Source organism: Phocoena sinus, chromosome 17 (genome assembly GCF_008692025.1).
Source record: "Phocoena sinus isolate mPhoSin1 chromosome 17, mPhoSin1.pri, whole genome shotgun sequence".
In the NCBI taxonomy this organism is placed as follows: Eukaryota; Metazoa; Chordata; class Mammalia; order Artiodactyla; family Phocoenidae; genus Phocoena; species Phocoena sinus.
Window position 1 is genome coordinate 43,510,161 of NC_045779.1, and position 22,768 is coordinate 43,532,928.

At 40.8% G+C, this 22,768-nt stretch overlaps 1 protein-coding gene and 1 pseudogene across 10 annotated transcripts in view; one reads left to right on the top strand and one right to left on the bottom strand.

Annotated features, from left to right (window-relative positions):
- VPS13B (vacuolar protein sorting 13 homolog B) overlaps positions 1-22,768 on the top strand; it is an 831,417-nt gene that overhangs the window by 773,942 nt on the left and 34,707 nt on the right. For all 10 annotated transcript variants that reach the window (XM_032610621.1, XM_032610615.1, XM_032610620.1 and 7 more), the window contains 10 exons: positions 2,845-3,108; positions 3,788-3,871; positions 4,049-4,224; positions 4,639-4,809; positions 5,165-5,366; positions 6,486-6,674; positions 9,313-9,459; positions 11,694-11,977; positions 15,565-15,692; positions 15,890-16,089. In XM_032610621.1, coding sequence (XP_032466512.1) covers positions 2,845-3,108; positions 3,788-3,871; positions 4,049-4,224; positions 4,639-4,809; positions 5,165-5,366; positions 6,486-6,674; positions 9,313-9,459; positions 11,694-11,977; positions 15,565-15,692; positions 15,890-16,089 — 1,845 coding nt within the window. The remainder of the gene's footprint in view (positions 1-2,844; positions 3,109-3,787; positions 3,872-4,048; positions 4,225-4,638; positions 4,810-5,164; positions 5,367-6,485; positions 6,675-9,312; positions 9,460-11,693; positions 11,978-15,564; positions 15,693-15,889; positions 16,090-22,768) is intronic.
- On the bottom strand, positions 9,160-9,267 carry LOC116742836 (annotated as a pseudogene).

Here is a 22,768-nt window from a genome sequence, read left to right on the forward strand (position 1 = left end):
AGAGCTCCATGTTCACCCCTAAACTAATCATTAGCAAAGAGGTAATGGAATTACCACAATTAGCTTGTACCAAACCATATTCTGTTTTCTTAATTAGTAGGTATTAATTTTATGAGATACAGACAGTCAGGATGGTGAGCAACACAGACTCTGGGCCAGACCATCTGGGTAACATCAGGAAAGTTATTCACCATCTCTGTGCTTCTGTTTTTTTTCCTTGTTAAGATGAGGAGTCATTGTAGCACCTGTTTTATGTGGTTGTGAAACAGGAGGGAAGGGGGCAGGGCACAACCTTTAAAAGAATGACATAGCCATAGGACATGACAAAGACTGTTTAGAACCAACTGGGTCCAAGATGGCAGAAGATTCGACTTCCAGTAGACCTTGAGCCTCATTATACAACTCATTGTGATACATTAGCGTGCTAAATGACACACCTACCAGCACCATGACAGTTCTGAGGCCAACCATAAAAGGTCAAAAAGTGGGCAGTGGCCCAATTCCTGGAAATTCCCACCCCTTCCCCAAAACAGTTGGAATAATCCTCCCACTCATTAGCCCGTGATATTACCCAGCCTATAAAAACTAACCACGCCACATTTAGAAGCTCTCTCACCTTCTGAGATGGCCCACACTCTGTCTGTGAGTGTGTTTCTCTCTAAATAAATCCACCTCTTACCTATCACTTCATCTCCAAATTCTTCTGCGACAAAGCAGGAACCTTAAATTCACCAGGAATGGTTGCTGTGAGAATAAAAGAGATAATTTGTGAAAATACTTTGTATCAGTCATGGTTCTCCAAAAAAAAAAAAAAACAGAACCAGTAGGGTGTATGTGTGTACACACACACATATACATATATACGTACGTAGAGAAAGGGAGGGAGAGATTTATGATAAATTGGCTCACACGATGATGGAGGCTGAGAAGTCCTAAGATCTGCCATCTGCAAGTTGGAACACCAGAAGAGCTGATGTGTAGTTCCAGTCCAAAAGCCAGCAGGCTAGTGTACCAAGAAGAGCTGATGTTTCAGTCCATGTCCAAAGGCTGGAAAAGACCAGTGTCCAGCTCAAGCAGTGAGACAGGAGGAGTTCCCTCTTACTCAGGCTCTTTGTTCTTTCATGCCTTCAGTTGATATGATAAGGCCCACCCATGTTCAGAAGAGCAGTCTGCTTTAGTCAGTCTACCAATTCAAATGTTAGTCTCATCTAGAAACACCTTCACAGACACACCCAGAGTAATGTTTGAGTAAAATATCTGTGCACCCCATGGCCCATTCAATTTGACACATAAAATTAACTGTCATATCCTTAGACATACATGCTATGCATGTATTACTTAGTATACATTTTATAACCTGGAAAAATATTACAAATAAGGAGAACAGTATGTGACAGTCCTGTCTTCCTCAGTCATGGTGAAAATTCATATTACACAGGATTTGCTTTCTAAAAGTATTCACTGCAGAGGAGTAAATTTTGTGTTATCTTTTCAATTTCCACCAATTTAAGAGATATTTCTTAATGCCTGCTCTGAACTATACTCTTAGCTGGATGAAAAGTTAAATAATACATGGGTTTAATGGATAATTCTGTGTGTTTTATAAAGATAATGCTTCTATGCTGTAAGAAAAACCTGAATAAGAGAAAATATAATTAGGCTTCTGACTTAAAAGTTGTTTGTATTATCAGTTTATACAGAGATTTTGTATTGCATAAGAGTGCAATAAACGCTTGGAAATCAGCCACAGGGAATAAATTGATCACAATTGTCATCTCATCCATGAGAGCTGAAGTCTTGTTTCCAGTCCCCTTTCTTTTTGACTGCTACGTTGTTCAATACCATCCACCACCACCTTCCAGTCAGTCTCTTCTCTCGTGGCTTCAGCAACCCTGCATTCTCCTGACACTCCTTCGTCCCTTCTCTGACTTCTCACCCTGAGTCTGTACCTAAAGTCTTGGTCAGTTACTGGGTTTGAGCTTCCACCCTCTTTTCCAGGTAAACTGTCTTCCTGTCCGCACACATTTGTGAGGCTTTAATTTCACAAGTCTTCCATCTCCAGTCCCACCTTCACTCTCAAGCACATGACCAGCCTTTGTAGCTGGGCACGGATCCTGCCTACATGTCTGTCCTTTGAATTCTGCAAACTCAACGTGACCAAAGCAAAGTCCCTTCTCTTCTTGGAAGCCTCTTTTTCTTCTTGTACTCTCTAAATAAGCTAACGATTTCATTTTCTTTCCATTAAAATCAGCATAGTTTACTCTGTCTGAACAAGGCATACCTTGTTTTATTGTGCTTTGCTCTATTGAGCTTTGCAGATACTACGTTTTCATCAGTTGAAAGTTTGTGGCAACCCTTCATCAGTTGAAAGTTTTTGGCAACGCTGCATCAAGCAATCCAACAGCATTGGCTCGCTTCGTGTCTCTGTGTCACATTTTGCTAATTCTCGCAATATTTCAAACGTTTTCATTTATTATTATCTTTGTTACAGTGATCTGTGATCAGTGACCTTTGATGTTACTATTGCAAAAAGATTACAACTCGCCGAAGACTCAGATGATGGTTAGCATTTTTTAGCAAAAAAATTTTTTTAATTAATGTATTTAAATGTTTATAGATATAATGCTTTGAATACTTAATAGATTACAGTATAGTGTAAACATAACCTTCATACGCACTGGGAAACCAAAAAATTCATCTGACTCCCTTTGTTGCAATATTTGCTATATTGTGTTGATCTGGAACCAAACCTGCCGTATCTCCAAGGTTTCCCTGTGTTTCCAATTCATGGAATCTGAATTGATGAAGTCTTATTGATTGATGGATTGATTGATTGTCTTTCAGATTATCATCTGTGGAAGACAGGTTATCTGTAGTTACTTGTCTCAAAGCATAGAACTCAAAGTCGTTCAGCATTACATTGGTCAAGACGGACAAGCTGTGGTCCGAGAACATTTTGACTGCCTCACAGCCAAACGGAAATTGCCTTCGTACATACTAGAAGACAGCGAACTGACCGAGTTGTGTGTGAAGGCCAAAGGAGATGAAGATTGGTCGAGAGACGTGTGTCTGGAATCCAAGACCCCTGAGTATAGTGTTGTCATTCAGGTATGAGAAGTAGTACAATCCAGAATAGAGCAGCTTTAAAGTTTTAAATTTCTCGTTATGTTCTTTATCCAGTACAGCACTTAATTTATTAATAAATGATATATACAAAAGAGGGGAGGCCTGAAATAGTATAAAAAGGCTTTGAATATTATTTCTCAAACTTTTTCGTCCCCATCCCACGACAACACGTTTGTATCAGTTCCAGTCGTTCTCGTAGCCAAGACTCTACCCCTCCCAGATGGAGATGATTTATATCTTGAAAAAGATTCTGATGCACAAGGGCTATGGAGGGACGGGAGGGAATAAAGGGTGTCCTCCCCACTTGAGAAGCCTTATGATGATCTGCTACTTTTTTATCTCTTTCTCAATCTCCACCATCATCACTTTCATTCCCATAAAGGACAAATCCTCTCTTTTGTTCTCCCACTCACTCTTATATCAGTCTCTCCACATACAAATCCCTTCATCTTTACGGAAAGAATTGGCCCCATTGACTCACTGCACATTCACTTTATGCCATAATGAAGTCTGTTTTTGCTTATTCTTTTTTTTTAAATGGCTTTTTTCTGTAACTTTAAACTTTTTGTATCCTCCAGATGGATATTATATCTGTGCCTTATTTTGATTAATTAGTAAACTGTTTAGTATTTAATAGAACCCTTTTCTATCTCATGTGCAGGTGCCATCTTCAAACAGTTCTATTATTTATGTCTGGTGCACAGTTTTGACTTTAGAACCCAGCTCTCAAGTGCAACAACGAATGGTAAGTGCTTTCTAATCCTAAAATATGGCATATGACTTTGACCTTTCCTGTTCTGAAATAAGTTAAGGTCAGAGTGACCCAGGGAAGAGATTTATTACAAGTTTGTTTCAGCGTCAAACAGCTGGAATACTGCAACAAAGCAAATATGAAAGTTGTTCTGTCCTTTTATTTTTATAGATTGTGTTCAGCCCTCTTTTTATCGTGAGGAGTCATCTTCCAGACCCCATTATCATACATTTGGAGAAAAGAAGTCTGGGATTGAGTGAAACACAAATTATTCCAGGAAAAGGACAAGAAAAACCACTGCAAAACATAGAACCTGACCTTGTACATCACCTAACATTTCAAGCAAGGTACTGGGAAAGTCCTTACATTTTCTTAAGGGAGATTCAGTAGAAAAGTAACTTTGTCCTACTGAGGGGGTAAGGAAGGATAGAGTTTTTTGTATGATTTCTTATCTTATGAGAATGTTATTTTTAAATTGCCCTGCCTAGTATTCTCTTATTCTCTTCTACAGTTTAAGATAAAATTCAGCCCCTTTGGATATAAATAAGAAGGATGATCAGAAAATGTAATTGACACATAATTTCTGTAGAGGAACAAGAGATCTCCACCCAAGCATTGGGGAGGAAAGGCCACGGCCCAGATAATTCCCCAAACTGTGTCATCATCCCTAAAGCACCAAAAATTGACTCACTCTCACCAAAAAAAATATTGGTCTATGATACATCTGATAATCATTCTTGTTTTTTCTTTCCGTTTCCTAGAGAAGAAGATGATCCTTCACATTGTGCTGTTCCCATCTCAACATCCCTCATTAAGCAAATAGCCACTAAGATACACCCCGGAGGCACAGTTACTCAGACCCTTGACGAATTCTATGGGCCAGAAAAGTCCCTTCAACCCACATGGCCCTATAATAAAAAGGACTCTGACAGGTAATGTTCTCTAGCAGTCTTTTTCTACAAACATTTCTCAATATTAAGAAATAAATAACCGTTCACAAAAATCTTAGAGACCATAAAAACATTTTAAAAAAGATGTTTGCATGTATCTGTCAGATTCTGACCTTTTATCACCTAGTAGATGTATTCCGTAGATTGCTTCATTCTTAATCTCGAACGTAATTGCATGAAAAGTTTCTTTCTCCTGGATGCAAATTTAGCATTGCATGACTCTGGTGTGAAGAGGTGTCATACAGGAGCGTTGTGTGTCTGGAATCCTTAAACACATTTCATGAATCCTGAAGTCATCATGTTTCATTGAGTCTCTTGGATGTGGTATTTGGCACAGGAATGAGCAGCTGAGCCAGTGGGACAGCCCAATGCGAGTGAAGCTGTCAGCCTGGAAGCCATATGTGAGGACCTTGTTGATAGAGCTGCTACCCTGGGCCCTGCTCATCAATCAGTCCAAGTGGGACCTCTGGCTGTTTGAGGGAGAGAAGATTGTTCTACAGGTTCCTGCTGGCAAAATTATTATCCCTCCTAATTTTCAGGTACTATAACTTTTTTTTTAAACTAATAGGAATTCTTTCCTTTCAACAACCAGCTTTTATTCTGAGGTTGCATTTATGTTCTTAACAGAATCAATCAGTTGTGGAAAACTGTCCTCCTAGATGCATATGTAAAGGGTATGGAATGTTCTTTGATATTCAGAGACATCTCAGATGTCTTTTTTTTTTTTTTCCCCATCAGCAGTATTCATGCTTGAGTTATCATTAAATTTGATAACTTGTACTAGTTACATTCTCATTTCCATTGTGTATAGGATGTTTGACAAGTATTAGGATTTGCCTGCTCAGGATATGTTAAGAATATAGAGCCATATTCTGTGCTAACCCACCCCCTAGATATTTTTGTGGTTCTTACAGAAACTCTCAGAGATGCGCAAGATGGATAAGAGGTAAAGATTTCTCAACAGCTATTTTTGTCAAGGCCCCTTTTCCTTTATAAGTGGACTTGCCTGTCCATAATCATGGATGCCCCCCGTTAGTGATAACAGCATAGAATCATTAATAACAAGGGAAGAAAAACTTAATTGTAAAACAATTTCGTAGGAAGATTTTATATTCCATTACAGGAGAACTTTCTTGATAAGGCTAGCCCAGTTCAAGAAGGCACATAAATCTGTAAGAAAATAGAGTACAAGGAATTTCTAAATAAAATGTTTTCCTGATAGGGAATAATTTGAGAGTCCTTTTTTTTTTTTGAACTCCAGTTTATAAACATCTTTACCCAATTGCATTTTTCCTTTTTTTTTAAAAATAATCATATGATGTTACCTTAAGGAATGGGGATGTTGACCTACATGTACGTAGTGTTGCATATTATTCTTTTGTCAAATGAAATGAAACCTTCAGTTTTTAAGCCTTTGGTATATAGGGTAGTCACAGTTTAGATTGATGTTCTTTTTCCCTCCTTCAATAAATATGAATTCCATTGTGATTCAGAGAAAGCACTGGGAACTAAAATAAAATGTATGTTGCCATTACAAAATAAAAAGGGATTTGGTTGCCTAAGTAGACCTATTACATAATATAAAAAATTCCTACGAATTGAGGTAAAAATATCAAAGTTAAGAAAAATACTTTATAATTGAGGCATTACTTTTCCAGGAAGCTTTTCAAATTGGAATATACTGGGCAAATACAAACACCCTGCACAAGTCAGTAGCAATTAAACTGGTCCATAACCTGACATCTCCAAAGTGGAAAGATGGAGGTAACGGTGAAGTTGTGTCATTGGACGAAGAAGGGTTTGTTGCTGCCGAAATAAGACTTGGTGCTTTCCCAGGACATCAGAAGGTAAGATCAAAGTCAATAAAAGTCTGTGTGGCTCAGGGGATAGCATGCCATCCCTTCAACCTGTTTAAAATGAGTCTACCCTTTTCTTTTTTAATCCCTTTTTGGTATTACTTGTTCCAAACAATTTTTAACAGTGTAACGTGATTTCTTAGACCTCTCTGTTCTACAGTCGTTTTTTTTTTTCCTTTGCTAGTGATAAAAGCTGTGTCACATAGTTTATCCAATAACCTCTCTATTTCAGAACACTCAGCAGTCACTTGATTTATTGTATGTAGGGGAAAAAAGTGAACTTATTCCCAAATATCCACAAGTTGTACTTGGCCTCCTTGTTTTAGAGCAGGAGGTGGAGCTGCTAACATTCTGAGTATTGAGTGAAAGGACAAAGGCTCCTGCAGCAAAGGTTATATTTCTGGAAAGGGCACCCTGAGCGAAATGCTGTGGAGTTGTATTATTGAACAGCGGACTGGTACTCAGGTTATGAAGATGAATACCAAAAAAAATGAAAAAAAATAGTTATTGAACTAAGTATAAGTGGTGTGTGCTTTTCAACATGAATCTTTTCTAAAGTAGTATATGAAAACCAGTTAAGCTGAATAATATAGTAACAAATCACATTAAACTGTATGTATGAAGTAAGTATCATAGTGTACCATGTAGAAATCTCATGCTGTACTTAATGATATCTTCGTTATTTTAGCTGTCCCAAATCTGAAAAAGAAAGGATGCTTCAGCAGAGTAGTATAATTCAGAATGACCTTTCTCTGGGGAGAAGCTAGATTTTGACAGGCATCTTCAAAGAGCCTCCTGAGAAAAGTTAGGGTCGTTTGGTGACTTTTTAAAAATAAATTTCTCTGATACAAAGTAGTAGGTCTTCGGTATTCAAGGCTGGTATCCATTTCCTCAAAGTTGTCTGGGCAACACATGTTTATGCTCTGCCGGCCAAAATACTGTAACACGGGTGTAAATGGCAAAGAGCTGTAAGCGTGAATCACCCAAAGTTGAATAGTTGTAAGTTGAGAACTACCATCAAAACCTGGAAAAAAAGTTATGATATACAGTCAAACACCCAGTACCTCCAGCACCTCACAAAGTGGCCACAGCAAGTGCGAATAAATGTTAGTGAAGGAATGAATGAACTGTTGGAAAATATAATATTATTATATTTATATCTCATTATTCTCTAGTAGTGATTCTCAAACTTTTTAGTCTTTGGACCCCTTTACACTCTTAAAAGATACCGAGGACCTCCAAAAAACCTTTTGTTTATGTGGATTATGTCTATTTGATATTTATCAAATTAGAAATTAAAACAGAAAATTTTAAACACAAGAATTCACAAACATACATTTCATTAGCCATAAGCATGATGACATCACATGTCATATAGCCTCTGGAAACCTCCACTGTATGCTCATGTGAAAATTAGAGTGAAAAAGACAAATAGCATCTTATTATTATTTTAAAATTAGTTTTGACCTTGGGGCCCCCTGAAAGAATCTCAAAGACCATCTCCTCCAAGGGTTCCCAGACCACACTCTGAGAACTTTCTTGACGTTACCACTTGCTAGATGGATATCTTCAGGCAAGTAATACCTTCTCTGAGCATCAGTTCCTCATACAATGTGACAGGACAATGAGATGATACACACCGTGGTTAAGAGCAGCACCAGGGAACCAGTCTGCATGGTTTCTAATTCCAACCCTTAGACCCTCTTTGTCTTTGTGACCTTGGGCAAGTTGCTTACCTCTTTGTGCCTCATTTTTTCTCTTCTGTAAAATGGGGATAATATGGTAGCTACCCCATGTGGGTGTAGTGAGCATTCTGTGAATTAATATGCATAAAGTACTTTCAGCAGGTGGAGCACAAGAAGGCAATATATGAGGGTCAGCTGTTACTGTTTTCTTCAACGTTGTCATCATTATTTAAGTTCTCAGAGCTCCCCTTGGTCCAGGTACACATTCAGTGAGATAGCTGCTAGGTGAGCATGAGGAGAAGGGGAATGCTGGATTGAGTTCTTTATGTTGAAAAGGATAAGCGACATCTGTTTATGTATAAGTGCTTTATAAATAAATATTTTGTGAGGGAATTGGCTTAATAACTTGAAAACAAGTCTCTGTCACTATACAATAACAGGAAAAGTAGCCGGTTTGCTAAAGCACCCAGTTGAAGAGTAAATAGTGACCCTTTTTAGGGACCAAGACAATTTTGAGACTGAAAGGGAACTCTACTAAATCCTCTGGAACAGAAGATAAAATTGATACTGTCCCGTGCAAACCAATGGATAAAATGACTTTTAAAAATAATCAAGAGGTTTTTATATGCCATATGATTTTTTTTTCCCTTTGGAAGCACCCACTTAAGTATCAGATTTAATTTGAATTTATGTATTATGTTCTGTTGTTTAGAAGTTGTTAATATTTTCATTAATTGATGAAATACATGATTGGTGAGTCAAAATACTCTAAAGATTGGGCAGAATAAACAAAAAAACAGTGGTTAGATGCCACGAAGTAGGTGGCAGTGCCTTAACTGTATGCGCCTCTTCCATCCTTGTCAAGGGGAGTGCTAACCTTCTCTCCTTTCATACAACACCCATATAATATTTTAAAAATTACTCTTTCCTCAATTGTCCTGCAGTTATGCCAGTTCTGCATTTCCTCCATGGTACAGCAAGGCATACAAATTATTCAGGTTGAAGACAAGACTACAATAATCAATAATACACCGTATCAGATATTTTATAAACCACAGTTATCTATCGCCAGACCCCACTCTGGAAAGGAGGTAAGCAATTCAAAGATGATTGTTTTGTCTAAGTTTTCATAAATGAATAATAATTATTATCAACTTTTTTTTAACCTGGAACAAATCAAAAGCTAACACTGAATATAGGTAAAAATTCATTTATTTTTGCTTTCATTAAAACCATGGATGCTGGGCTTCCCTGGTGGCGCAGTGGTTGAGAGTCCGCCTGCCGATGCAGGGGACACGGGTTCGTGCCCCGGTCCGGGAAGATCCCACAGGCTGCGGAGCGGCTGGGCCCGTGAGCCATGGCCGCTGAGCCTGCGCCTCAGGAGCCTGTGCTCCGCAGCGGGAGAGGCCACGACAGTGAGAGACCCGCGTACCGCAAAAAAAAAAAAAAACACACACAAAACAAAACAAAACAAAACCATGGATGCCATGGTGAGGTGAGCACTTCCAAGGTACTTAATGAGGAGACATCCTACCAAGCAGGAGATCCGGACCCACTGGCAGCTGGGTGCTGCCGGCCCCATCTGCCCCCGAGGCTGCAGCGCTCTCTGCCAGAGCTCACTAACACAAGGCCCCGCCAGCAGGAAGCGGGCCTGAGGACTGGCTCAGAGGCTCCTGGAAAAGAACATCTGCCTCGCAGGCCACCGTGCCTGGAGGAGCCCTGTGTGAAGAAGGCTCAGCCCCAACGGAGCCCCAGATCTGGGAGCGCTGAGCTCTGTGTCCACGAGGAGAGGAAATGTGAAAATGTACCAGCTCATTTATGGTAACGTCTCTATGGCAGAATATGCGGCAAATGAATCCAATATTCAATTCTTTATACAGTTCAGACGAACAGTTTTATTTTAAGAGAGTAAGGAGATATTTTAAAAGGATTTGAAAACAGAATATTCTAAGTGGTATCTATTGTTTTACGCTATTGAAACCATCATATAGAAAAGTATTATTTTTCTTTACTTTCATCTGAATTTATTGTTAGCCCTTACTTTCAGCTCCTAAAAATTACATTAGAGCAATACAGTAGGATGAAAGTCTTATTCTTCTAAGCCTACAGTGCATTATAGTATTTATAAAAATGTCAGAGTAACAGAATTTCATCTTGGTTCGTTGAAGTATTGATAAAATAAATAGGTGACCAGAAGTACCCTGGTGGGAAGTAGAGGTCAATAGTAATTGCATTGTAGGCGAGGAAGATCCAGCATGAGCCCTGATAATTTTCCTGCTTCTCCCCACCCTAGGGCTTCCTGAGGCATTGGGTCAGGGTTTTCGACACTGACACTTCCTCATCTGAAGAGGGGCATAATTTTGCATTCCTTGCAGGTTTTGGGTGAGGGTTAAATGAGGTAATATGAGTAAAAAGGCTGGGCACTCAGGAAAGAATTGCCAGCAGTCACCTCAACACCAGCATCACAATGGGCTCCTTGAGAGAAGGGGAAGGCCCCCATCCTTTCTGCAGCTGAGGGGGCCCCCTTTTTCAACCCCGACCCTGCTTCGGGCAGGTGTGGGAATTGTTTAAAGACATGGTAATCCCTACCCTCTCAGGGAGACTGTCTGGGACAGTGGGAGAAACAGCCAAGAGCGAAGGAGGAAGCCTGGCTGCTGGCTAGGCTTTGCCACACACTGGCTTTGTGATGCTGGACAAATCATCTGCACTCTGGGAAGCAGCTTCCTCGGCCGTGAAAGAGGAGGGCCAAATAAATTATCTCTAAAGGCCCTTTTTATGTCTACAATCCTGAGACTCTCTAATGTGCCAGAAACCATGTGGAATTCCAACAGAGGGTTGGAGATCAGAGTTTCCTGCTCCCTCAGGATGAGCCTTCAAAAAAATTTGTCTTCTGAGCCCCCAGTTTACCCTTCTGTATCTCATTCAGATCTCTTCTGCCCAAGGTCCCCCCGGGGTGCCACCCTTTCAGTCCAGCCACACCTCTCTAGGAGGACTCCCTCCCAACAAACAACGCTTCTACCACATGGCATGGCTTTTCTTTGCAGTACCTGGGGGTATTGAGAACTTTGCATCACCTTTGAAGTCACACCAGTTTTATCATGTTTCATTATGCCTAGAAAAGCCGACCCTGTTCTTCCTGCTCCTCGTAATTGTCTCATTAGAGCTTTCTCATGGGAACAGGATTTCTAATATTCCCATGTCCCCCACCTGGCCACCTCCTGAGAATATATGTTATGGTTTCTCAGAAGCTGTGCTTTAAAAAGTGTAACTTCTCTGTATGACTGTAGTAACTGTGCTCTCTCTGCATTGTCTTTTCTTTCTTCAGTATTTTCATGTTCCAGACAGTGCTACTTTCAGCATTTGCCCAGGTGGCGAGCAGCCTGCTGTGAAATCCAGCTCCCTTCCTTGCTGGGACTTAATGCCTGATATCAGTCAGTCAGCGCTGGATGCATCCCTGCTTCAGAAACAGATCTTGCTGGCCTTCTCTCCTGCCGCAGTTGCCGACAGGTCACAGTGCTGGAGCCTGCCAGCTCTAGTTAGACAAGAGTTTCCCAGACAGAGTGTGTCAGTGCCCTTCGGGAACTATAGGGAAAATGGATTCTGTACCAGGTATTTTACATTTATGTGAATGCCCTTCTTTGCTTCATCCAGGTGCCGGGAGAAATAGGAGAATATTTGCAGTGCTCACCACACGTAAAATTAGGTTTTGCTTTTATTTTTCATGGCTTCTAGATTTTGTATACAACTGGGCAAATGTTGTGATCACACATGGGTTGTCCCAGTGTACTACTGATGAGATTTCTCCCTTATGCAGCTTCTACTAGGGGGAAATGTGATGTTTGTACCGTAGAATAGCAGAAATCTATCATAATGAAAGATCACCTTCTTTTATGGCTTCTTAGCCTCTGTCAAGTGATAAGAAATAAGGGTTAAAATATGAGAGAGTCAAGTTGGAAAACCTTTTCTTTTCCCATATTTTACTTTTACTTCAAAATGGAATTTTTCTCAAGTCATTAAGAGAGATAACTTAGATAAACACAAGTCACAGAAGACTCTGTTCTGTGGTTGTTCCTGCACGCAAGTTACTCCAATTACCAATTACCAATTATGCAAATAGCAACCACAGAATCAAGCCAGAGACATGTAATGGTTTGTTCATACCGGACTTTTATTTTGCGGTCGTTTTGCATGCAATATGTCCTTTCTGTAGCTGTCAGGAATAACTTATTTATGGTATATATAAAAAGTACAAAAGAAAACATATTGTAACCTTATGAGAGGTACCTTTTTTCGTGATTATGAATTTATAGACTTTATTTGAGATTTTAGCCATCTTAACTTTGATGTATATAGAGATTTCTAGTAGTAATATTTTAAAAGATAACTTCCTGACTCGAGTTATCCTTAATAGTAAGGCTCTGTTCCCTACACACATCCCTTCTTCTCTCACAACACTCACAAACATCCATGATTTTATAAACACTTTTCACCCCTAACTCGAGAGGAATGTTTGTCCTTATGTTCTGGTTGGAGAAGTTAAGTGTGGTGAGTTTTTTTATTTTTAATTAAAACAAACTTGGGACTTCGGCGCAGTGGTTAAGAATCCGCCTGCCAATGCAGGGGACGCGGGTTCGAGCCCTGGTTCGGAAAGATCCCACATGCCACGGAGCAACTAAGCCCGTGCACCACAACGACTGAGCCTGCGCTCTAGAGCCCGTGAGCCACAACTACTGAGCCCGTGCGCCAGAACTACTGAGCCTGCGCTCTAGAGCCCGTGAGCCACAACTACTGAGCCCGTGTGCCACAGCTACTGAAGCCCGCGCACCTAGAGCCTGTGCTCCGGAACAAGAGAAGCCACCGTAATGAGAAGCCCGTGCACCGCAAAGAAGAGTAGCCCCCGCTTGCTGCAACTAGAGAAGGCCCGTGTGCAGCAACAAAGACCCAATGCAGCCAGAAATAAATAATAAATAAATAAATTTATTTAAAAAAACTTATTGTTTCCAAAGCGGGGTGGGGGGAGGGATAAATTAGGAGGCTGGGAATTAACATATGCACGCTACTATGTATAAAATAGATAACCAACAAGAACCTACTGTATAGCACAGGGAACTATACTCACCGTTACGTAATAACCTATAAGGGAAAAGAATCTGAAAAGAATATATGTATATAACTGAATTGCTGTGCTGTACACCTGAAACTTACACAATATTGTAAATCAACCATACTTCAAAAAAAATTTTTTTAACATCTTTATTGGAGTGTAATTGCTTTTCAGTGGTGTGTTAGTTTCTGCTTTATAACAAAGTGAATCAGTTATACATATACATATGTTCCCATATCTCTTCCCTCTTGCATCTCCCTCCCTCCCACCCTCCCTATCCCACCCCTCTAGGTGGTCACAAAGCACTGAGCTGATCTCCCTGTGCTATGCGGCTGCTTCCCACTAGCCATCTATTCTACATTTGGTAGTGTATATGTGTCCATGCCACTCTCTCACTTCGTCCCAGCTTACCCTTCTCCCTCCCCATATCCTCAAGTCCATTCTCTAGTAAGTGTTATTTTGAGGTAATCATAGATTCACATACAGATATAGGAAATAATACAGAGAGGTCCCATGTATCCCTTACCCAGTTCCCCTATCTTGCAAAACTCAACTATAATATCACAACTGGGATATTGGCGTTGATACAATCAACATATAGAACATTTCCATCAATTGAGTGTGGTAAGTTTAATAAGGAAGTATTTTTGAAAGCAATGTGAACCTATGTATAGAAAACAAAACTTATTTTTAAAACTGAGACAAAATGTAAAATAAAACACTTAGAAATTAAGTTTAAAATTCTAAGATTTTATTAATATAATTTAAATCTTTATCTGTACATATTAAGCTAGATATTACATTGGAAGTGCCATATTTCAGTCTTGGTCCCAGCTCTTGGCTATCGGCAGAGCATTCTCTGTGGCTGGCTCGCCCAGCTCTTCCACAGGTAGGCTGGGAGAAGGACTCCGGTGCTAATGCAGAGACGACTGACGCTCAGAGAGCGTTCCATCTCCTCTCCTCCCCCCAGTCCAGCAGTGCACATGTCATGGTGTTAGTTAGTTATTTATATGATTTCCCCAAATACCAATCGACAGTTCACCTTGACATTTCAGACAAATATACAGGCTTTGGGAAGAACTCACACTGGCGAGCAGAATAGGTAATGAATGGGAAATTCTTTAGTGTGTCATATAATAAGTGGAAACTGAGGGCCACATTTGGCAAATATCTGATTTCTTTGATTAATTTCAACAATCGGTCCACAGAATTTAAGCTTCAGAGAGATTTTTTTTCCTGCTTTGTTATGAAATACTTTTGGTAGTCTCTAGGTCTAAATTGGAGCCTTTCTCTCTGTCCATTGTAGAGGTCAGCCTACGGCCACACGGCAGTTTCTCTGAGGCCAAATAGTAAATACAGCTTTGCTCTTCGTAGTCAAAATGGAGATCCTGTAAAGCATGATGATTGGCAAAAATTGACAACAAACAGATTGAGCATACCTACCTTTAGAATTAAAAAAGAGCAAGTACCCAGATTCTCTAGTCGTCCTTCTAGAAGCACATCAACTCCTCCTTTGCCAAAATTTACCAAGCACTTTTGAGGAGGAAAAGCTAGCACAAGGATATCTGTAATTCTCTCCGAGTGGTAGGAGTTATGGGGGTTTTATTTTATTTATATTTTTAACTTAATTTTATTTTTTTAATTTTTATTTTATATTGGAGTATAGTTGATTAACAATGTTGTGTTAGTTTCAGGTGTACAGCAAAGTGATTCAGTTATACATATTCTTTTTCAAATTCTTTTCCCATTTAGGTTGTTGCAGAATTGAGCAGAGTTCCCTGTGCTGTACAGTAGGTCTTTGTTGGTTATCTGTTTTAAATATAGTAGTGTGTATATGATCTTTCACATTTTTTTGAATATTTTATGACAAAAATGTTTACTACTGTCAGAAAAAATTAGTAAACCTATCATTAGTGTTTGGCAGGTGATAGATAAGTGGATGACCATCCATTCTCTGGAAAACATTTCCTCTGATGTATAAGAGAGGAGGTGTTATAGAGGTTCTGAATATTGCAAATCCAAATAAACATGTATCAGGAGAGAAAGCATGCATTTTTTTCTAAACCATTTCTATCCTTTGATTCTGTTCTAGGGCTATAGCACTGACATATCAAGAGCACTTTGGAGTGACTTATTTAACCCTCTCAGAAGACCCTAGTCCTCGAATAATTTTCCACAACAGATGTCCAGTAACAGTACTTATAAAGGAAAATACTAAAGGTATATGTTATAGTATTGAATTTAAATAATACAAAACCTATATTCTTTCTGGAGGTTTTTGACTTCGTAGTTACCTGTGACCCTTAAATAAAAGTGAGCTTCTCTGAGAAGTTTCTCTTGCCCCATTACGTTTAGTATCCCCAAGTCTTTTTCCTCAAGGCCTAAGTCTGCATATGCCTTTCTTTTTTCAATTTTAGATACTCCAAAGTGTGAGGTTTATTGCAGAAGAATTCCTCCTGAGTGCTCAATTCATCATGAGCTGTATCATCAGCTTTCCAGTTATCCAGACTGCAGGACCAGAGACTTACTCCCCAGCCTCCTTTTGAGAGTAGAATTGCTGGAGGAAACGACGAGTGAGTGGAGCGACGCCATCGACATCAACAATCAGGGAACACAGGTCAGTGAGCCGCGAGGGTTCCTGCCAAAGCCCAAAGAAACAGTCCCTTTTTAAGGTTTTGGTGGTTGTCTGTTTCTAAACATAGTTTTCTAAATGCTGAATGTCTTGTCTCTGTGTGAGGGCACATGTGTATCCACTTTTACATCTTCAGTGGGCTATAAATTCTCAAACCCAAGTATGTATCTCAAAGCGTACTTTGCAACTGTTTATGAGAGGGGAGCACCAGTTAAGCAAGCCCATCTTGGGTCTAAATCCAGGTCAAAAATGAAATAAAATTGTTAACCTTCTTTACATGGAAGATAATCTAACTCTCCAGATCTTAGGACAATTATATTGTCAACCCTAGATTAATCACCTCTTTTGAAAATTTGCTAAGTGTAAAATATACATATTAATCCTAGTAGTGGTGAAACTTTGCAAATATAAGCACAGTTTTAAAAACCTGAACAGTTCAGATGTCCTGATTTGTCTCTGTCTTCCTCTGGATGTTAGTGATAATATTTTTCTTGAAAATGGCACAGGAACCTAGCATTTCCTTTCTGCTCTACTTAAAATTTGCCATTTTCAGTACAATTCGGTGGCATTAAATACATTCACAATGTTGTAAAACCATAACCACTATCTATTTCCAGAAATGTTTTGTCATCCTGAACAGATACTCTAAACCCATAACTCCCCATTCTCCCCTCTCCCCAACTCCTGGTGATCTCTAATGTACTTTCTGTCTCTGAATCTGCCTACTCCAGGCATCTCACGTAAGTGGAATCATACAACATTTGTCCTTTTGTGTCTGGCTTATTTCACTTCGCATAATGTTTTCAAGGTTCATGCATGTTGTAGCATGTGTCAGAACTTCATTCCTTTTTATGGCTCAATAATGTGCTGAACTTTTTAAAAGTCCTTTCACATGTATTAGTCCATTTGATCTTCACAACAGGCTTATGAAGTAGGTCCTACTGTAATGGTTACGGCACACATGTTAAAGTTATAAATGTACTTACAGTGATAATAATGGTTATCATTTAATAAGTGCTTAATGTATGCTAGGCGTTGTGCTAAGCACTTTACATTCATTCTTACTTAACCTTTGCAGCAGCCATACGAGATAGGGACTGTCACCTCCACGTTACAGAGGTGAAAACTGAGATCTCCAGAAGGAACATGGCCTAATTCCCATGTGTTACAAGGGAAGGGACTGGGATTTTATCCAGACCTGCCTGACTGCACAGCATGTGCTATGAATGCTACTTCCTTACCTGGAATTCCTTAACTGCCCTCTTCCCCAGTCCTGGTGGCACATTCTTTCTCATCTCTCAAGGGATTCTCTCCCTACACCCCTGTGAAGTCTCCTGCCCACCCCCCTGGGACCCTCTACATACTCACACAACATTTGTAACATTTAATTGCATTCACTTCTGTAAATGATTTCCTACCAAGTCAAGATTCCTGGCAGTCAGACACCTGCCTTATTCATCCACAGCCTACAGCAGAATGCCTGCCAACACAATGAGATCTGAATACATATCATACAGAAAAATGAATGAATGAATGAATGAAAGAGAAGATGAGGTTACCAAGAGAGGTCTTATAAGGGAGGAGAAGAGGGTCCCAGGCCTAACCTTGGGAAGCTCCAACATGTGGGTGTCATGCAGCAACAGACTGAGAAGGATCAGGAGAGTGGCTGGGCGAGAACCTGGGCAGAAACAGGAAAGCCCCTGAGAGAGAGAGTTTACAGGATGGCAGATGGTGGGAAGAAGGCAAGCAGGGTAGCCACTGGAAGTTACAGGTTCAGAGGGAGTGGAAGTGAGGGAGTGCAGGGACGGTGAGAAGTGTTCTTTCAAGAAGCGTGGCCATGAAGCAGATGAGATCAGTGGGGAGGAAGCCCTTTATATGCTGTGGGAAAGGAGTCAGTCGAGGAGACATGAAAACAGGAGCGAGGAATTGCCAGAGAGACAAGTCCAAAGCATGGGGAGTGTAATTCTACTTGAACAGAAGGGCCACACCCTCTTCTCTGTTGGCAGAAAAGAGTTGGGGATGGGCACAGGTGTAGGTAGAGATCTCAGGAGGGATGGACTGGGAAATGGAGTGAAGTGATACCCACTGGCCTTAAGTTTATTATGAAGTGTGGAATGAAACATCTGCTGAGAGACAGAGGGAAACGGGTAGGGGCCTGGGGAGAGTGTAGCTGTGGAAACAGGTGAAGGACATGGCCGGGGACAGGTGCAAGAGGGGCCCCGCTCACCTGGGAGACCTGCATTTGTGGTTCCCCAAACCACTGAGGGGTGTGATCTCCATCCGCAGTGCTCATGTGATGAACAGCGAAAATCTGCTGGGTCTGCGCAGCCTCAGAAGACGTTCCCCGTCTCAGTAATTTACAAAATAAGTATCACCAGCTTCTCAAGGGTCCCTGAACTCCCCTGCATCGGTTTGAAGATGTTTGAAACCTTGCTTATATATGTCTAGGGAATTCTTTACAATAGGCATTCTGCCTGCCAAACCTTATTTTGGGGATTCCTGTTCACTTTAAATTTCCTCAAACCTTTGTAGTCAGGGACACTTCAAAGCTGAGAGGAGGTACTGTTTCCAACACCCTTATCATCCCTGGTCCTAGGACCCAGCAAAGTCTCATGTTCCCATTAATCTTTGAGGAGCTGTGTGCCATATGTCCCACAGACCACGGTTTACTTCCTATTCTGGAGGAAGATTTGTTTCAGGCCCTCACTGGCATCTCCTCAGTAACACACCAGGGCATATAAATCACTGGGGAGCTTGGGGAGCTGTGTCCTCTGATGAAAGGAAGCAGCCCTTCTGTAGGAGGGAGCTTGTCTTCCAGGAGCCTTTCCTCAGCCCTGGGTCACAGGCACGTGATGTGAATTTCAAAGCTGACCTAAAAAAAGCAGAATTAATAAAAAAAAAAAAAAAAAGCAGAATTAAAACACCATAAAATCTCCATTATGCCCCAAGGAAGAAGACTCCTTTAGCTTTTGTCAGTCATAGAGATGCCCCTGCCTTGGTCATGTAAATAAGACCGTGTCATGTTGTATAATTTTGACATGGAATATGAGAAGGAATATGCAGACAGTAACTTTATGGTTACACAAAGAAGTATTCTTTGGATCAAGAGTTAACTAGAAGACCTGAGAGCGTGTCGGCCACAAAATCCTGATGGGGGTGGGTTTTCTGGGGCTGTGTCCCTGGCTCACACCTGGTTAGAAGACATCTCAGCCAGAGGCCCCACAGTGGCAACTGGTGCTCTTATCCCTAATGACAGTGGGTGGGAGCCTGACTTCAGGGAGGAAAAATCTTCAGATTCTCAATAAGTAAGTGAAAGCACGAAAAATAAGCTTATGTTGATAATTTTAAGTCCTAATTTTGATCCTATCAGGGAGATACTTTAGAATCCTGTCACAGTGTAGGGGATTTCAACTGCTGATAGCTCAAAACCTTATTTTCGTCAGTTAGGCAACCTTCTTTGGAAAAATTCAAAACAAAAAAAGGTACACAGAAAACATAGTAGTTACTTTCTTACTAATATAGACATTGAGAAACATTGCTTCAGTCGTTCAATCCACAGGACTTCTCGAGATTAAATATGCGCCAGACATTATAACCTGGCGCTGGGACTACATAAAATCCAGTGAACAAACATGGAACACAGCCCTTTCCCTCAAGGAGACCATGTGTGGAGGAGATAGATGATAAGCAAGTAATCCCATGGGTCGTCGTACTGTTGAGAACTCTGGTAACAGCTCTGCAGGAGAGGCGGGTACAGGTGTGCTGTTATACGGCAGACTAATTTGAGAGGCCAAGGAGAGTGTCAGTGGGTAAGAGACCTGGCATCTGTGCCTTAAAGGAGGAACAGGTATCAAGTATTAGACGAGAGAATGGGAGATTTTTCTTGGCAGAAAGAACAATGTGTTCAAAGCTTTGGTGCTCAGAGAGGGAGCATCGGCCTTTCAGGGATCTAAATGCCAGTGTGGCCCTAGTGCCAGATGAAGGAAAAGGGGGTGAGAGAGGAGGCTAGTGAGGCAATTCAAGACCAAACCTGGCAAGATGCTGTAACTCCAATCAAGGATTTGGGGTTTTATCTTAAAAGCCACGGGAAGTGATTGAATTGTTTACGAAAAGCAATTTCTGAGCCAAAGAAGAACGAGCAGTTTGAACCCCAAAAGGCAGATTAAAATTATCTCTTTGCAGGTGAATTCTCTTCTACAAAGATACAGTAAATTCTCATGATCTTTGGCTCTTTTTTTTTTTAATTTATTTTATTTTTGGCTGTGTTGGGTCCTCATTGCTGTGCGCGGGCTTTCTCTAGTTGTGGCGAGCGGGGGCTACTCTTCGTTGCGGTGCGTGGGCTTCTCATTGTGGTGGCTTCTCTTGTTGTGGAGCACGAACTCTAGGCGCGCGGGCTTCAGTAGTTGTGGCACATGGGCTCAGCAGTTGTGGCTCACAGGCTCTAGAGCACAGGCTCAGTAGTTGTTGCACACGGGCTTAGTTGCTCCTCGGCATGCGGGATCTTCCCTGACCAGGGCTCGAACCCGTGACCCCTGCATTGGCAGGCGGATTCTTAACCACTGCACCACCAGGGAAGTCCTCATGATCTTTGACTCTTAACAGAAGTGTTTAGTGGGGTCAGCATCATTGCTGTTTTCTTCTCCTATAAGCTCTGTACCATTTACAAAGTGCTTTCAGATCCAGTCTCCGTTCTTTAATTCATTTATTCAACCAACTTTTACTGAGGACCTATCAAGGGCCAAACCCTTCTCCCTGAATAATGTATAATTCCCACGTTCAAGGCACCTGCATAGCTAAATAAATGCAGTCGAGTGTAGTAAGCCCTAAGATAGAGGCTTTGATCACTGCAAAAACTCTAAGATAGTCGGGGCAGTAATTTTGATGTTTATGTTACTGATGAGAGGATTGAGGCTTAAAAAGTAATCCACTAGATGGTTTATAATTAAGCAGCATCAGGCTGGAACCTGGGTCTGCTCACATGTGGCCCAGTCTCGTTTTTCCTATACCAAGCTAAGAGCACTGTCTGTTCTTTGGAGTCCTGCCCTGGCTACAGACATTTCCACCTGAAAGTCGATGAAAGCACAGGTTAGAAGAGGTTTTCTACTTTCCCCTTTCACCTAGAGCGAGAGTCCCTTCCATGACATCCCACCCTAGAAGATTCCGAGTGTCATAGTCATGGCTTATTCCAGCAGTGACTATGAGAAAGTTTCTGCTTATGTCAAGCTGAAAACTACCCCTCTGTAGGATCTATTCATCCATCCTGTTTAACCTGCTGAGGCACCACAGAGTACTTACTTCCCCTTTAATAGAGCAACACTACAGTCATTTGAAGGCGGCTTCAACATCTTCTCTAACCGTTCCCTTATCCAGGCCAAACGTTTCTGGTTCCTTGAATCATTCCTTCAGCAAGTATGATTTCCAGACCCATCACCACAGTTACCCTGCCTGAACACACTAGTGTGTCATGTTCTCTTTTAAAAACCTGGCAGCCAGAATTATACATACTATTCCAAATGTGGTCTAACCAGCTATTACCTCCCTATGCTTCCATTAATAAATTAGAAGATTGAGTTAGCTTTTTATTAACGAGTTCAGACTGTTTGTTATTATTGAACTCGTGGTCAGCCACATCCCCCAGATCTTTATCATGTGACTTGCTGTACAGTTGACTTTTTTAACCCAATGACAGGACTTAACATTTACCCCCGGTAAATTAAATCTTGTTGCTATTGGCCTAATCCACTTGTTGAAATCACTTTAAAGAAATTGTGATGCTGTCATCCAACATATTTAAGTATCCCTAGTAGCTTTATGTCATCTATAGATGTGGTGAGCATGCATTCTACATGTTCATCCAAGTCATTAATAAACATGTTGAACGGGACAAGTCCAAGGTCAACATGCTGCAGTGAGTCCCCAGACACTTCCCTAATGCATAGGTTCAATCAGCCACTAACACACCAAACTGTACTGTCATTTAGCCCACATTTCTTAAATAAGAAAATGTGTCTAAAAGCACTTTTAAACTATACTGTATAAGATATTTCTTATCTTGCTTGCAAGAATATCATGAGACACTTTGGTAAATGCCTTGATGAGCCAGAACTCAAATGCGTAATCAGTCCATTTGGTGCAGATCAGACAGGGGTAACCCTGAGCACGAATGCTTAAAGGGCATGTAGTCATTTTCAGAGATATCATTAGCATCCATCCCAAAATGTTTACATAGAGAAGAAGTTGTCGATCCAAGTGAGAATCTGCCTTATAAAATGTGTAGTGCAGATGTTTTGGCTTCTTGCTTACTTCGGTCGCCTCCCTCACCCCCCCACATCAGGGCCAGAAGAGATATCAGCAAGTTGACACCCAATTGTAACATCTGCCAAGTATCTTGGTTGAGAGTCTCCTATGTGTTTACAGTTTGTTCTGGTTGAGTCACCATTGCTTCCCAAGATACTCGGGAGTAGGGATTTCCCTAAAATATTTTTCAGTAAGTATACAGAAGGAAGAATTACACCCAGAATATCTGTTATTTTCTTCTCATCCTTATCCAGTCGTTCCTACCTTAGAAATTCCCCCCCCCCCCACTTCTTTTCCTCTCTGGGAGATCTAATTCATCTCCGAGCTTCAGCTACCATCTGTGTCACCCAGTCACTCCCAGGTACCT